General features: G+C 45.2%; 1 protein-coding gene across 1 annotated transcript in view; it reads right to left on the bottom strand.

The window, feature by feature from the left end:
* The window catches only part of HECW1 (HECT, C2 and WW domain containing E3 ubiquitin protein ligase 1), a 106,596-nt gene that overhangs the window by 40,720 nt on the left and 49,871 nt on the right, over window positions 1-16,005 (bottom strand). The window contains exons 9-10 of the mRNA XM_081102094.1: window positions 9,327-10,679; window positions 4,622-4,723 (exon numbers count right to left, since the gene is read on the bottom strand). Of these exons, the coding sequence (XP_080958220.1) occupies window positions 4,622-4,723; window positions 9,327-10,679 (1,455 nt within the window). The remainder of the gene's footprint in view (window positions 1-4,621; window positions 4,724-9,326; window positions 10,680-16,005) is intronic.

Raw genomic sequence — 16,005 nt, 5'->3', positions numbered from 1 at the left:
TTACGGGTAGAACTCACCGTTGGTTATTAGCCGAAGGCCAACCCTGCCCACAGAACCTGCCATGACTTCTGAGGCATTGGGATGGCATTGACATTCCAGAAAAGAGCCTACTGGGTTCATATCCTCTGCTGGGCCCTTTTAAACGGTAACTGTAGTACCTCAACTATGACCTATGCTACATTTTAATAATTTCTAAAGAGAATGTCTAATGTGTATTTTATTTCTTTCTTTAAATCCTTTCATCCTGTCAGTCTTGTTCTACTCAAATGACAGCCAGAAGATTGTAGTTAAAACCAGTTTTAACAATAGTCTTAAAATACTGTACGTGCAACTTCAGATGATCTCCATCTAATTCTTGGCAACTTTAGTTGATTGTCATTTCTCTTGAGGGGGATTTGATACCTAGGATTTCAAACCATCCTTTTGATAAGTTGTAAATTGACAGTGTATATTCAAACCACTGTAGCTGCCAAATATTTCTTGACCAAAATAAAGCAAAACTGATAACAACTACTAACAAACATCAATCTTTTAAATACCTCTTTGTTGATAAACCAGCATCCCAAACAGTAGAGGGAGCCCAAGGTAAATATAAGTTCCTTTGCTTCTCAAATTTAAACAATAGCCAAATTAAAGATGGAAATAGTTATACACGACATAATAGATGTAGGGGCTGGGTAGGGAGGGGTAGATGAAAAAGTCCTCCAAGCTGAAAGAGCTGGCAGTAATATATACATATCTAACCTGAACATGGAAAAGCAGTATCTGCTATACCAAAATGGGAAGGCTTTTAGAGTTCACGTGTAAAAATGTGGTGGAAACAGAAGCTTCATGATAAAATGATGCTGAAAAGTTATACTGAAGAAAAAGCAAAAATAATTTCAAATGGAGGGAAACCATTCACCCTTTTAAGTGAGAAAAGCCATAGCTCTGGGAGTAAATCAGATACTAATAATTCTATTGAAAAATTATCATTCAGGTAATGACATAGCAACTCTCAATTTTTTTAAATAAAAAAACTCAATAGATTTAGTATATTTATGGTTTTATAGGTGCACGGCATATGTTTGTGAATATTATTGCTTGTGTCTGACATTTAACTGATGAATTGCTAAAATGCCTGAAGAAAATCAAAATACTAGAAAACGCCAAATTTAACTTGGAAAACAAAATGAAGGAAAAATGTAGTCAGATTGCATAAATAAAGTCTAGGAGGTTTTGATTAAAATTAACTTCTAGATAATCCAGTTATCAACTGTTAGTAGTAAATGTTAGTGAGCTTGTTGATAAAATTGTGTGTATATGTAACTACTAGATAATTAATTAATCTTGAACCAAAATTTTTGAAATTTCCGTGATTCCTAAACTAGTAGCAATCAGACACTTTCTTTTTCTTGAATCCAACAAAAAATGAGTATTAACCTTAAAAGAGTATTGTGCTATTTGATTCAGCTGAACAAACTCCTCTTAGCATTCACTATGAACTAGAAACTATGCCAGGTCCGGAGGGCTCATCGGTAAGTAACACACCCTGGCCCTCCAGGCACTCAAAGTAAAGAAAGGATTCTTTCTAGTTTCATAAATTCTCTAAGGAAAACACACACCTAGAGAATGATGCAGCAATAATTTCTCTCTGCAAGTTTCAGTATTTCCAAATCATTAATATAAAAAGATAAAAGCCAGCCAGACAGGTCCTTTTGTCAATATATGGGATACATAGTGCTAAAGATATACTTTTATAAATATTCAGAAAATAATAAAGTAGAATTAGAGCTTATAAGCATGTTTTATGGGTTGCTTTGTTAAGAATTAACTTTCACATATTTTATAAACCATATTGTATGAAGAGAAAATTTCCAAATGGAACTTCAGGCCTCAGCATGCCCTGCTGGACTTGGCAATGTGAGGCCTAAACAACTCCTGAAAACGATAGCTTACTGATGCTGGGGCAAGTTAGAATAATTTATTTTCATCAATTCATGTGTAGCTGAAGTACCTATCATATACTAAATTATATATTTTCCATGTAGTCTAAGAACAATGTAGAGCCTAATAAAGTATCATGTTTAGCTACTATACTAGCAACAGTAAAATTGTCCTTTTTTTCTTTACTTTAACAATTTCAATACCATGTTTGTAGTCTTGATTTTTCTCTTGAACTTCAGTCATAGATCCCATCGCCTACTTGTTATCACTACCTGGATGACACCTCAAATATAATGCGATCGAAACCAAGCTTCAGAGTTTTCCCAGCCAGACCTACTCTGTCTGCAGCCTTCCCTTCCCACCTGAGTTAAAGCAACTCCATCCTTCCAGGTGAAATTCCTGAGGACATTCTTGACTTCTATCTTTCTCTTACACATCACTTCCAATCTGTCAGCAAATCCACAAAATACGTGTCCAGAATCTGGCCACTCCTCATCACCTCTCTGGCTCCCCACTGGCCCAAGCCACCATTATTTCTTACCTCGGTCACTGCAGTAAACTTTTGTTGGGTCTCATGCTTCCTTCTCACAATTTAATGCCAACACAGTAACCACAGGAAAGGCTTAATACATATGTCAGAAAACACCTCTTCTCTGTTCAAAACCCTGCATTGCCCTCCTTTCATCCAGAGTCAAAGCCAAAGTCCTTAAGAGGTCTACCAGGCCCTATGTGATCTGGGTTCCAGTATCTCCTTGACGTCATCACCTACTCCAGCCACACTGGTCTCCTTGCTGCTCCTCAAACCCACTAGGCAGGCTGTAATTTTTTTTTCAGAAAGCTCGCCCTCCTCAATACTTGCCTGGATTACTCTTTTGCCTCCTCTAAGTCTAGCATCAAAGGTTGCCTCCTCAATGAAGCTTACCCGATCACCCTATTTAAAATGGCAAACCAGCCACCACCACCAACTCCAGATGTCTTTATCCTGCTCTGCTTCTGTTTTTTGGTAGCACTTGTCATCTTCAAACATGTTATATTATTTCCTCTTTTAAAAAAATTGTTTTATTATCTGTCTCTGCCAGACTAGACTGTAAACTCCACGAGGGCAGAGACCTTTGTCTGTTCGATACCTCACACAGAGTAAGGATTCCTTGAATATTTGTTGAACGAGTGAAATCATCCATGTTACTATTTGAGATTATCTAAGTAAATTCAGTTATTAGGCTTCACTATAAACTTTTTTAGTATTTTTAAGTATCACATGAATAGAAAATCAAAACCTATCTGTTATTTCCATTATTTAAACCTGCTGATGCAATTATTTAAATTAGACTTATCTATTCATTTTTTAAAATAATATCTAGTATAACTAGTAATTATTCTTGCATGGATTGGAAGTCAATTCATGTGCATATGCACTGATAGGTTATTTGTTGTGGGGCAAGTGTTCTTTCCCTGAAGAAAACATGCTATAAATATTTAACAGATAAGTGTCAACTAGGAAGTATTTATAGTGGCACTGAAATTTTACTATTCATTTATGGAACACCCATAAGTCAATGTATAAATAAATAAAGAAATCAGGTGTCAATAGTTAAAGAATATAATGTTTGGCTTGGCCTACCTCCCCAAAATGGCTTTCTTTTAAATGTCTACATATTAAAGGTATTCACTGTTTTCTAACTGATAAATTACAACTGACTCAGAGAAAAATGGTGTAAATGAAAAATATATCACATTAGCAAGAATAGATGAATTAAAGGATACGCATTTTTCCTTCTCAAAACTGTTACCACTTAATGTAAGCACAAGCAACAGAATGTAAGGAAACATTGACACTTAGCATCCTGGAAAGAGCTATAGAATTTATCAAATCTTAAAGGTTATCTTTGCTTGAAAAGCAAGCCTAAACCAAAACAGAGATATTACAGAACTCGTGAACATATGTGATGTTAAGTGGGGTGTCAGTTCCTTCTTGCAAATTTATTATAATGGATTATTATAAGGTTAAGTATAGAATGATATGTAGAGACTCCCTACTCCAAATCTAGCATTTAGTGAGGAAATTAAAGCTTTACTTTACAAATAAGAAAACTGAGTCTCTGAGAGAGTAAATGATTTTCCCAAGTTCAAATGACTAGTTGGATAATTATTACTTATTACAGTTATCAGGAGAAAACGATATTGAATGCTATCCCTAAAGAAGACGATGTTTTTCTGAACAACCCTAAGAACTACAGAAGAAATTGGAGGCTGTCACCTATCAATGCAAGCTATAGCAAGGAAAATGCAAGTTCATGGGTCCTAAAGAGTTGAAATGTTCTATTATATGGAGATGCTTGTTATATAACAGGTCCAATGGCAAACAGTAGGACTATTCAATCTTGAACTGCAAATTTTAAAATATGGAATAGTAAAATTTGGGACTTAAGGATTATGTACAGTTTGCAAGTACTTATTAAGAAATGCTCTCCATTTCAGAAGTTGAGGAGCCCTAGGTTATCTTTTCCAGATCACATCCTGAAACCATTAGTTAAAAAACCCAAACAATTTTTATAGTAGGTGCCATATTGGTTTTTTATAACAGTGTAAGCTACGGAGTTGAGGAAGAGTTTGGATGTTTACATACAAGTTCATACTGACCTGTTTAGAGTTGGTAGGAAGAGTTAAGACATAGAGTTTAAAAACTAAAGCTTACTTGGTGGAAGAGGCTCATCGATTGTTGGGTAGTGATGATGTTCAGGCCTCAAGGAAGGAAGCTGGTTTACTGGCTGTGAATTATGGAGTATAGGACATTCACCTATGGACAAGATAGTCAAGACATTCAGGTTCACTCATTGCTATTGCAACGTGTTAAAAAAACCAGGACCGTAAAACAAATTGCTATAGAAAAAATTCCAAAGAATGGGCAATCTATTTTTGTGTCCATTTACTACAATCACAGTCATTCATGAAAGAAGGAACAGAGTTAATTATGTTTTTAAACTCCAAAGAACATAGCCAAACACTTCATGACAATGATCTATACCACATAGACCAATATGTCGGATCAAGGTCTGATTCTGTAACCACCTGAATTATCTTGATAGAGAGGTGGCATCAGAAAGAAAATTAGCAGAGCCTGACTTGAGCCCAGCCAAAGAAATAGGCCTGTTTGAGGGAAGGGCAGCATTTCTGAGGTCCCATGACAGTTCAGTGGGCCAGTGCAAAATCATTGCTCTTGTTTGAATAGGTTTCATCAGAGGGCTGCCAAGAGGCTGTTTTTCAGATTTTGTTTTTGGAATGAAACTTAGATGGTGACTTTCCAAGATGGGGTGAAGTAACCGGTGGGTCAAGAAGGTAAATTCCTTTAGTATAGAAATTAATGGTTGGGGTTGGGGGTGGGGGTGGGGTGGGAAGGAACCATGGGATTTTGTGATTGTTGCAGGTGATTTTGAGGAAGAATCAGAAAAGCCAGAGTGTTCTGGAAAGAGAAAAGGACAAAAGACAAAAGAAGTAGATAAAAGGTAGGAAGACTGAGACAAGAAAACTTGAAACACAGAAGTAAGATAGGAGAAAGAAGAGAGACGAACATGGACAAATTTTAGAGATAAACATATCCACAGAATGCATGCCCCAATTATTGCAGACATATCTAATAATATTGTCAGTCAGGCTTATAATGAACTGAACAATGATCTAAAATGGTACTCCTATTTCATGATGTTCTCAGGTTCTGGTAACACTGTGTGTAGAGTTGCCATGTGGATGGGAGGCCTACAGCACCAGCAATTGCAAAAGTAATTGCTCTTGGTCTTTGGAGAGCTACAGGCTCAAGGGCCAAGAGACAGCTTCCATTCAGACTGGTGTCTCCTCTCCTTCCTACCTCACATGATCCTGGCTTTATTGCAAGAGCCCATATTGGCCAGAGGACAAAGGTCAGATCTTTTCCTTCTTCTGCCCTTCATGTCTGGTGCAAACACTAAGTGTTCCATTAGCCCTTAGGTCAAAAAGGAGAGAAACTGTAAAAAACAGCAGTTAAGATCTTTGTGGGATTTCAAGTTTCAAATATTTTCCAGAATGCCCATACATGGACAGGATGATTATTTCTTCTAACTCTAGATCCCTAGACCTGATAAAAAGTAAAATAAGTTAATTAGGAAGGAAGTTAGATGGTTTTAATTTAGCAGTGTCATTCCTAGAGCTAACAGAAAAACAAAAACAGAGAGGTATTTCGGAACAAAGGGCCCTTCTAAGTTTAAACATATGACACAGTTTCCTGTGTGAACTCTGTTACTCAAATGCTTGGGGTCTCTGAGACTTTGAGGAAAGCCAAGGAAGGTGTGTGCCCCTGGTGTCAGCGCACAGCTCCTTGTGAACTGATTCCTGTTTCAAAGATGTGCTCTGTTTTTTAGTGGATCTCACACTCATGTCTGTTTTTATATATGCTTCATGTCAGAAACCAAAAACAATGGTACAGTTGTTATGCCATCAGCTTCTGTGCTTTTAATTTAGTTTCTTGAGAAAAAAAAAAAGAACAAACTTACCTCCTGTAATTAATTCAACCAGTCAGATTAATCACTCCTCCAAGCTAGTGGAATATTGCTGCTTGCAGGGGTTAATGGAGCTGACCCTACCTGCTTGTGAACCCCAAGCAAATGCAGTCACATGACTGACCCAGCTCAGCCAACTGAAAGGATGGAGCACACAGAAGAGGCAAAGGATTTTGTTCGGCAAGAGGCTGAAGCGCCACACAATCACCCTTGCCTCAAACACAAAGCAAGTGTTCAGAACGTCTAGACCTTCCAAGAGGGAAATATATTCCACTTGAAAAGTTAGTCTCACTGTTTATCTGCCTCGAAGAAGCCTCACTCAAGGGGAGGCTGAGGGCTTTACACATATCCTCATTTAGTCCTTCCAATAACCCTTTGAGGTAGATTCTACATTTGCACCCGTTTTACAAATAAGCATGGAGCAGTTACGTAACTTGGCTACGGTATCATGGCTAGGAAGTGGTGGGACTGGATATAATCAACCCAATCTCCAGGGCCTGAGGTCATAATCTCATTACAGTGCTCTTATAATTTGATCTTAAGAAAGTTTTTAAAAACTATTTTATGTTGAAGTTTAAAACGGAGGATTTTATAAAAGGGAAAAGAAACAAAAAGTAGATAAAGAATACATCCTCCATAAGCTGCTGTAGACTCATCTACCTGGGCATGTGCGCAGTCAGTTTACCGTGGCCTAGGCAGTGAAAGAATTTGCAACCTGAGAAGTCACAGCAAGGGGCAATAGCGATTCTAATGGGAGAACAGGGCCCACATGCACATATTAGGTGGGTTGCGTGGAAGCCCTGCTGTCTTGGAGCAAATGCCAGTGAGGGACAGATAGACAACACGGACACCCTTAGCTCAGGACTCACTACTGATGGAGGGAAGACTGGCTGCAAAGAAGTCACATGCTAACACATGTGCAGCTTTCAGGAGATCAACAGTCCCTCTCAGAAATCTTCGTATTGCCCCTGGTGATCACCATAGGAAAGTGTTCAGGTTCTTCTTAACCTTTTCTGAGTTTACAGCCTGCAGAATTCAGGAATTTAGACATTTCTTTAGAAGTTGCACTGCAAAGATTTCTGCTATGGCCCTGAAGCACCTTTCTGTGAAGAGCAGCTTTCCCCTGATGGATAGGGCATGGACAGTGTATGCTGAGCTAATTTTCAATGAACTGTGTGTGGATTGTCTTCCAAAAAGGTGGTCAAAATATACCCCATAGGCTACAATGGTTGACAAATAACAAATCCAACTTCATTTTTGCATGTTTCTGAGGCAAGAATGATTACATTTTAAAATGTAGAAGTGTTAGAAAAATAGCCTTTGGGTGTGAATAGTTGCTAGATTTTGCCTCTTGCGTCACAAAGCCTAAAATATTTACTACCTGGCCCTTTATGGAAAAAGTTTGCCGACCTCTAGTCTAAAATACTCCTGCCAGCTCCTAGTTATACTCTTTCATGCGTGTGTCCTCAAATCTCTTTATATTGTAATTATTTTTGATTGTGTTTAATCATTGAGTATTTCCATATGCTGTCTGACGCTGGTTTGTTTTCCTGCACCCAGCGTAGAGCATGGGGCCCAGAACAAAGAAGATATTCACAACATCCTAGCTGAAGAAGGAAACGGACCACCGCTATTTCACTGCCAGGGGTTCCTTCCACATCGTCTCCCCTGTGGGGTACTGTATGTCACTACAGTTTTCCTCCCTGGGTTTCTCTTCCTTTTCCATTTTTTTGCACGTCTTCTGATCACAGGTGCCACTTCTTCTCACTCCTTCTTTCTCTGAAATGTAGAATTAACTTTGTTGACTTAAAATTATTTTTGTGTGCTCACTTTAGTTCCTATAAAAATGTGTAGGTGCCAGGCATGTCTTTAGGTGCCGAGAATGCAAACACAGAGAAGATACAATTCTGGCCCTTCGTGAGTTTGCAATTTAGAGACCACACCACCACATTTTATTTGGAGCCTAATTGAAACAGCAGAACAGCAAAGCAGCAGAATCTATATGTCTCTCTTTTAAAACAACCAAGTTATTTCATCTTGTTATATGACCTTTGAATTATTTCCCCCTATGTCACTGTCATTAGCCTGGAAGATGGTTCCCAACTCTGGATAAGGAAATGCAAATTAATTTCACGGATGATTCGAAAGCAAGACCTTTTGTGGTTAAAATACAGAACACATTTTAAAACTAGAGGTGGCATCTTTTGAATTAGAATCTTATTTGAAACAAAGCAATTTGTGCATTCATATTATCCTTCCCTTCCAATCAGCCAAAAGAAATAAATAAATAAAATAAAAGAAGAAAAAAAACAAAACATAGAAACACTAAAAAAGAGAAAAGCAACAACAATATAGACAGAATTGAGCATCAGAAATAATGACCAGTTATGAAAGATAGGTAGACTATTCCTATCTATATGTACACAGACTAGTTAACTTCTAAAATACAGGTAAAATCAATGCCCCTCCACTTATATTATATTCATTGCTAAGCTTGAATACATTTTGGGAAGTCAGCAGATATTTTCACATTACCCACCATTTCTGCTCATGTCGTTGGATACTAGCCTTGACGCTCTGGCTGCTGTGAGGTCAGGAAGGGTAACATCTACACTAGCCACAGTGATAAGTTAAACAGAGAGTCACATGCACACGTGCGCACTCACATGTGTGCGCTGGTAACGCGGTGTATGTGTGAGGTGGTGGGGTGTAAGCTACTGGTCGTCACAGATACACACACAGGACAGGCACACACATCGGCAGCAACCCCATGTGGGCCTGCCCCTCTCCCTCTCCTTTTGAAACCAGGTTGGTTAGCCCTGTGTCCCCCTCGCGGTCCTGTTCTCACTCTGATCAGGTCTGAGGTCTAACCTTCTCTCCGGTTGCTTGGCCCCGCCATGGGGGATTCCACACCGTCCGCGGCTCTCGCCACACTCTCGCTCATGCTCCCGGTGGTGGGGGCGGCTGGCTGGTCGTGCCACGGCCCGGCCGCGTTCACAGACTCCAGCTCCAGCTCTGGGCTCTGCACCGAGTCCGGCACCGACTCGAACGCGCTGTTCTCCTCCTCCTCCTCCTCCTGCGAGGAGAAGACGGTGCTCTCGGAGATCTTGGCGCTGTCCATGGAGGAGAAGCGGGTGTGGCTGGTGAACCGGCTGCCGTTGTAGCAGGAGGGGCTGTAGCAGGAGGAGCTGTAGCAGGAGGAGCTGTAGCAGGAGGAGCTGTAGCAGGAGGGGCTGCAGCAGGACGCGTCGCAGCCCTCGAAGCTGTGGTCCCCGCCTTGCCTGGGGCTGCAGTCACTCTCGCTGCCCGTGCTGGGGTGCGTGTCGCCATCCGGGGCCGAGCTGCTGGCCACGCCGGAGAGGCCGGGGGCCATCGTCCCGAGAGGAGCCCCCTCGGGGTCCTCCAAGCCCTCCCCCGGGGCGGGCGGCTCAGCAGCGACCGTGTCCCCGTCGCTGAGCCCGTCCTTCTCCGCCGTGTCCTGGAGAGTGGGCTCCTCCTCCGCGCCGTCGTCCTCCGCGGGGCTGCCGGCCTGGGCCAGGGGCATGCTGTGCAGCAGCGTGTGGAGGCGGATGTAGTGAGTGCGCGGCGTCTCCGGGTCGCTGCAGGCCGACGCGATCACCGTCTCCAGCTCCGACACCGGCAAGGAGCAGGGCCTGTTCTTCCGCTTCGCCGAGGCGCGCAGCGGCAGCCTGTCCTCCGGGGCTCCCAGGGCGGGCACGTGCCCATCGCCCTCCCCCGCCTCCTCCGCCGCCGGGCCCTTTTCCTCCTGCCCCCCAGCCCTGCTCTCTCCGGCCGCTTCCTCTGCCGCAGGGTCCCCAGGGCGGCCCTGGGCTTCACTGTCCTCCAGCAGCTCCGGTGGGGGTGCCTCCCCTCCCAGGGCCGGCCCCTCGGCCACCTCTTCTGCACCCAGGGTGGGCTCGGTGTCCTCTCGCCCCAGGCCCAGAAGCTCCCCAGCCCCATCAGGTCCCACAGAAACTGTGTCGAGGTCGTCTCCTGCCTCAGTGGTACCTGCCGCTTCCTCCACGGGCTTGGCAAGCCCCAGGCTGGCGCTCCCTTCCGCGACCAGGGCGCTGCCCTCCCTCGGCTTCTCTGACTCGGAGCTTCCCGAGGGCTCTGGTGCCTCCTGCAGAGGGTCCCCAGGGTTGCTCGCCACCAGGCTGTTCATAGGGCTGCCCGGCATGCCCGCTGGCTCAGCTTCCGTACTCAGGGTCATCTCTTCATCATCTGCGGGCAAGAGGAAAATGTCACTCCTTCCACAAGAGAGCAGTTAGTGTTAGCGTACTTTGCCCGACATGGACATGTAAGCCTTCCCAAGGGGTTTTTATTGTAGGGCTTAGAGGCCTCGTGCACAGATTTGTGCACTGGTGGGGGGCATGACCGGTGGGGAGCAGCCGGCTGTGGGAGCTCAGCTCATCCTGGTCAGCTGAGCGGTGCTGCTACTGTGGGAGCCCACTGACCACCAGGGGGCAGCTCCTGCATTCAGAGTCTGCCCCTGGTGGTCAGTGTGCATCATAGCGACTGGTCAACTGGTCGTTCTGATAGTTCCGCCATTTGGTCACTGGGCTTTTATATATATATAGACTAGAGGCCCGTTGCACAAAAATTTGTGCACTCGGGGGGGGGGGGGCGGGAAGGGGGTCCCTCAGCCCGGCATGTGCCCTCTCGCAGTCTGGGACCCCTCGGGAGATAACGACCTGCTGGCTTAGGCCTGCTCCCGGGTGGCAGAGGGCAGGCCCAATCCCTAGGTGCAGCCCCTGGTCGGGCTCAGAGCAGGGCCGATTGGGGAGTTGGGGCGCCGCCCCATGCCAAGCACAGAGCAGGGCGGATTGGGAGGTTGTGATTCCACCCTCAGTCACGCACAGGGTAGGGCCAATTGGGGGATTGGGGCACCATCCCCTGTCACACTCAAGGCAGGGTTGATGGGGAGGTTGCGGCACCACCCCCTGTCATGCACAGAGCAGGGCCAATCAGGGGGTTGGGACACTGCCCCCTGTCACTCACAGAGCAGGGCCCATCAGGGGTTTGGGGCACCGCCCTCTATCACCCACAGAGCAGGGCCGATCAGGGGGTTGGGGCGCCGCCACTCTCACACTCAGGGCAGGGCCGATGGGGAGGTTATGGCTCTACCACATCACACACAGAGCAGGGCCCATGGGGGGGGGGAGTTGGGGCGCTGCACCCTGTCACACACAGAGCAGGGCCGATCAGGGGGTTGGGGCGCCGCACCCTGTCACACACAGGGCCGCAGGGCGATCAGGGGGTTTGGGCGCTGCCCCCTGTCACACTGATCCCGGTGCCGGGAGGCCTCGCGGCTCCGCTGATCCCGGTGCTGGGAGGCATATTACCCTTTTACTATATAGGGTAGAGGCCTGGTGCATGGGTGGGTGCTGGCTGGTTTGCCCTGAAGGGTGTCCTGGATCAGGGTGGGGGTCCCCACTGGGGTGCCTGGCCAGCCTGGGTGAGGGGATGATGGCTGTTTGCAGCTGGTCACACACCCTTCAGGGTGGGGGTCCCCACTGGGGTGCCTGGCCAGTCTGGGTGAGGAGCTGAGGGCTGTTTTCAGGCTGGGGGTGACTGAAGCTCCCAACCGCTCCTTTTTTTCTTTTCTTTTTTTTTTTTATTCTGGGCCAGCTTTAGCTTTGAGGCTTGGCTCCAGCTCTTAGGCCTCCGCTGCTGAAAGTAGGTTTCTGGCCTTTGCTTACAATGTTGCGATCCTGCTGGCTGAAGCCCGGCAGGTTTCTGGGGTTTTGTTTAGCTTCTATGTTTGTTACATAGTTGCTTGCAGCTCAGAGGCCTGCAGCGGCAGGCAGGGAACGTTGGAGTCCTCCTTCACTGAAGCAAGCAAGCCTCATGTTAGTTTCAAGCTGCCTGGCTGCTGGCTGCCATCTTGGCTGGCAGTTAATTTGCATATTGCCCTGATTAGCCAATGGGAAGGGTAGCAGTCGTACACCAATTACCATGTTTCTCTTTTATTAGATAGGATATTGGATGTGGGGGTTGATGAGGGCTTCTTACTGGCCAGTGCTCAGCTGAAACATTCTACAAGAATGTGTTTTCCTTCAGGAAAAACGACTCCTAAAATTTACATGGAACCACAAAAGACTCCCACATAGCCAAAGTAATCTTGAAAAAGAACAAAGTAGGAGGTAACACACTCTCTGATTTCAAATTATACTATAAAACTATAAAAATAAGAACAGTATGTGAATGGCACAAAAACAGACACATAGATCAATGGAATAGAATAGAGAGCCCAGAGATAAATCCTCACTTATATATAGTGTTAATCTATGACAGGGGAGGCAAGAATATACAATGCAGTAAAGACTGTTTCAACAATAAGTGGTTCTGGGAAAACTGGACAGGTACATGCACAGAAATTAAACTGGACCACTTTCTTATACCATATTATAAATAAACTCAAAATGGATTAAATAAAACCTGAAAATATAAAACTCTTACAAGAAAATATAGGCACTAAAGTCTTTGGCATTGCTCTTAGCAATATGTTCTGGGATATTTCTCCTTGGGCCAGGACAACAAAAGCAAAAATAAACACATCAAACTAAAATGTTATTTCACAACAAAGGAAACCATCAACAAAAGGAAAAGACAACCTTCTAAATAGGAGAAGATATTTGCAAATGCTAGATCTGATAAGGGATTAATATAAAAAACATATAAGGAATTCATACACCTTACTATAAAAAACAATGAAATTAAAAAATGGGCAGAGGACCTAAATAGACACTTCTCCAAAGAGCATATACAAATGGCCCATAGACACATGAAAAGATGCTCATCAGTAATCATCCAAGTAATGGAAAATAAAACCTCAATAAGATATCACTTCATACTTCTCAAAATACTATCATCAAAAATTAAGACATAAGTTCCAACAAGGATGTGGAGAAAAAAAGGAAGCCTTATTCATTGTTGGTGTTGGTGAGATTACAAATTGGTACAGTCACTATGGAAAATGGTATAGATATTTCTCAAATAATTAAAAATAGAACTACCATATAATCCAGCAATATAACTTTTGGGTATTTATCTGAAAACAAAAACATTAATTTACAAAGAACCTATGTTCATTGCAGCATCTACACTAATAAAAGAGAAACATGGTAATTGGCGTACGACCGCTACCCTTTTCATTGGCTAATCAGCAAGATATGCAAATTAACTGTCAGCCAAGATGGCGGCCGGCAGCCAGGCAGCTTGAAACTAACATGAGGCTTGGTTGCCTCAGTGATGGAGGAAACCAACGTTCCCTGCCTACAGCTGCAGACCTCTGAGCCTGCAGTTTAAGAAACATTGTAACGAATACTGCCGGGCTTCAGCCAGCAGAATCACAACATTGTAAGCAAAGGCCAGAAACCTACTTTCAGCAGCGGAGGCCTAAGAGCTGGAGCCAAGCCTCAAGCTAAAGCTGGCCCAGAATAAAAAAAAAAAAAAGGAAAAAAGGAACGGTTGGGAGCTTCAGTCACTCCCAGCCTGAAAACAGCCCTCAGCCCCTCACCCAGACTGGCCAGGCACCCCAGTGGGGACCCCCACCCTGAAGGGTGTGTGACCAGCTGCAAACAGCCATCATCCCCTCACCCAGGCTGGCCAGGCACCCCAGTGGGGACCCCCACCCTGATCCAGGACACCCTTCAGGGCAAACCAGCCGGCCCCCACCCGTGCACCAGGCCTCTATGCTATATAGTAAAAGGGTAATATGCCTCCCAGCACCGGGATCAGCGGAGCCGCGAGGCCTCCCGGCACTGGGATCAGCCTGACAGGGGGCAGCACCCAAACCCCCTGATCGGCCCTGCTGTGTGTGTGACAGGGTGCGGCGCCCCAAGCCCCCCCCCCCACCCCCCCCCTGCCCCGCCACGGACCCTGCTCTGTGTGTGACGGGGTAGAGCCATAACCTCCCCATCGGCCCTGCCCTGAGTGTGAGAGTGGCGGTGCCCCAACCCCCTGATCGGCCCTGCTCTGTGTGTGACAGGGGGGAGCTCCCCAACCCCCTGATGGGCCCTGCTCTGTGCATGACAGGGTATGGAGCCCCAACCCCCCTGATGGGCCCTGCTGTGTGTGTGAGAGGGGGTGGCGCCACAACCTCCCCATCGACCCTGCCTTGAGTGTGACAGGGGGGTGGTGCCCCAACCCCCCAATTGGCCCTACCCTGAGCGTGACTGAGGGTGGAATCACAACCTCCCAATCCGCCCTGCTCTGTGCATGATGGGACGGCGCTCCAACTCCCCAATCGGCCCTGCTCTGAGCCCGATCAGGGGCTGCACCTAGGGATTGGGCCTGCCCTCTGCCACAGGGGAGTAGGCCTAAGCCAGCAGGTCGTTATCTCCCAAGGGGTCCCAGACTGCGAGAGGGCACAGGCCGGGCTGAGGGACACCCCCTTCCCCCGAGTGCACAAATTTTTGTGCACCGGGCCTCTAGTCCTATATAATAAAAGCGTAATATGCAAATCAACTGAACTGCGGAACAACTGGTCGCTATGACGTGCACTGACCACCAGGGGGTAAATGCTCAGTGCAGGAGCTGCCCCACAGGGAGAGTGCTGCTCAGCCAGAAGCCGCAGGCGAGCGCAGCGGCAGTGGCAGGAGCCTCTCCCACCTCTGCTGCGGGTGGGCAGTAAGGAGCGAGGGGTCCCGGACTGTGAGAGCCTCAGACTGCAAGAGGGATGCCTGACTGCCGGCTTAGTCATAGTAAGCCGGCAGGTGGACATCCCCCAAGGGGTTCCAGACTGCGAGAGAGCACGAATCTCTCGCACCCGGGCCTCTAGTTATTTATAATAGCCAAGGTATGGGAAAAAATCCAGGTGACCATTGATAGATGAGTGGATAAAGATGTGTTATATATACAGAATGGAGTATTACTCAGCAATAAAAAGAATTAAATCTTGTCAATTATGACAATATGGATGGGCCTGTAGTATATTATGAACTAAGTGAAATAAGTCAAGATGGAGGAAGACAAATACTGTATGATTTCATTTATATGGAATCTAACAATACAAAAAAAATTAAGAAACAAAACCAAACCCATAGATATGCAGAACAAGCTGGTGGTTGCCAAAAGGATGGAACATAGACAGACAAGTAAAATAAATAAATAAATAAAGGCTAGCTACTCTCCCTCCTACATGCTTGATTCCATTTCCTTTATTGTGATCATATAATTTATTGTTCAAGAAGAGACACTATTGAGAGTGAAGGGGGACACTATTATTAATGAAGCCAGGACTATTGGCAAATGCCAGGATTGTGCTTTAAACACTTGAAAAAAAAAATGAGTTCTTTTGTATTAATGAAAATTTACAGATCTACAGTCATATTTCTGAGTTCTGTTTTAAGGGAATTCATTTTTTGGTTAAAATAACTGAAAGCTGCCGAAACCGGTTTGGCTCAGTGGATAGAGCGTCGGCCTGCGGACGGAAAGGTCCCAGGTTCGATTCTGGTCAAGGGCATGTACCTGGGTTGCGGGCACATCCCCAGTGGGAGATGTGCAGGAGGCAGCTGATCGATGTTTCTCTCTCATCGATGTTTCT

Source organism: Myotis nattereri (genome assembly GCF_964212035.1).
Source record: "Myotis nattereri genome assembly, chromosome: 11".
Classification (NCBI taxonomy): Eukaryota; Metazoa; Chordata; class Mammalia; order Chiroptera; family Vespertilionidae; genus Myotis; species Myotis nattereri.
The sequence above is the reverse complement of the archived record's forward strand: the minus strand, read 5'-3'. Positions and strand labels throughout refer to the sequence as shown.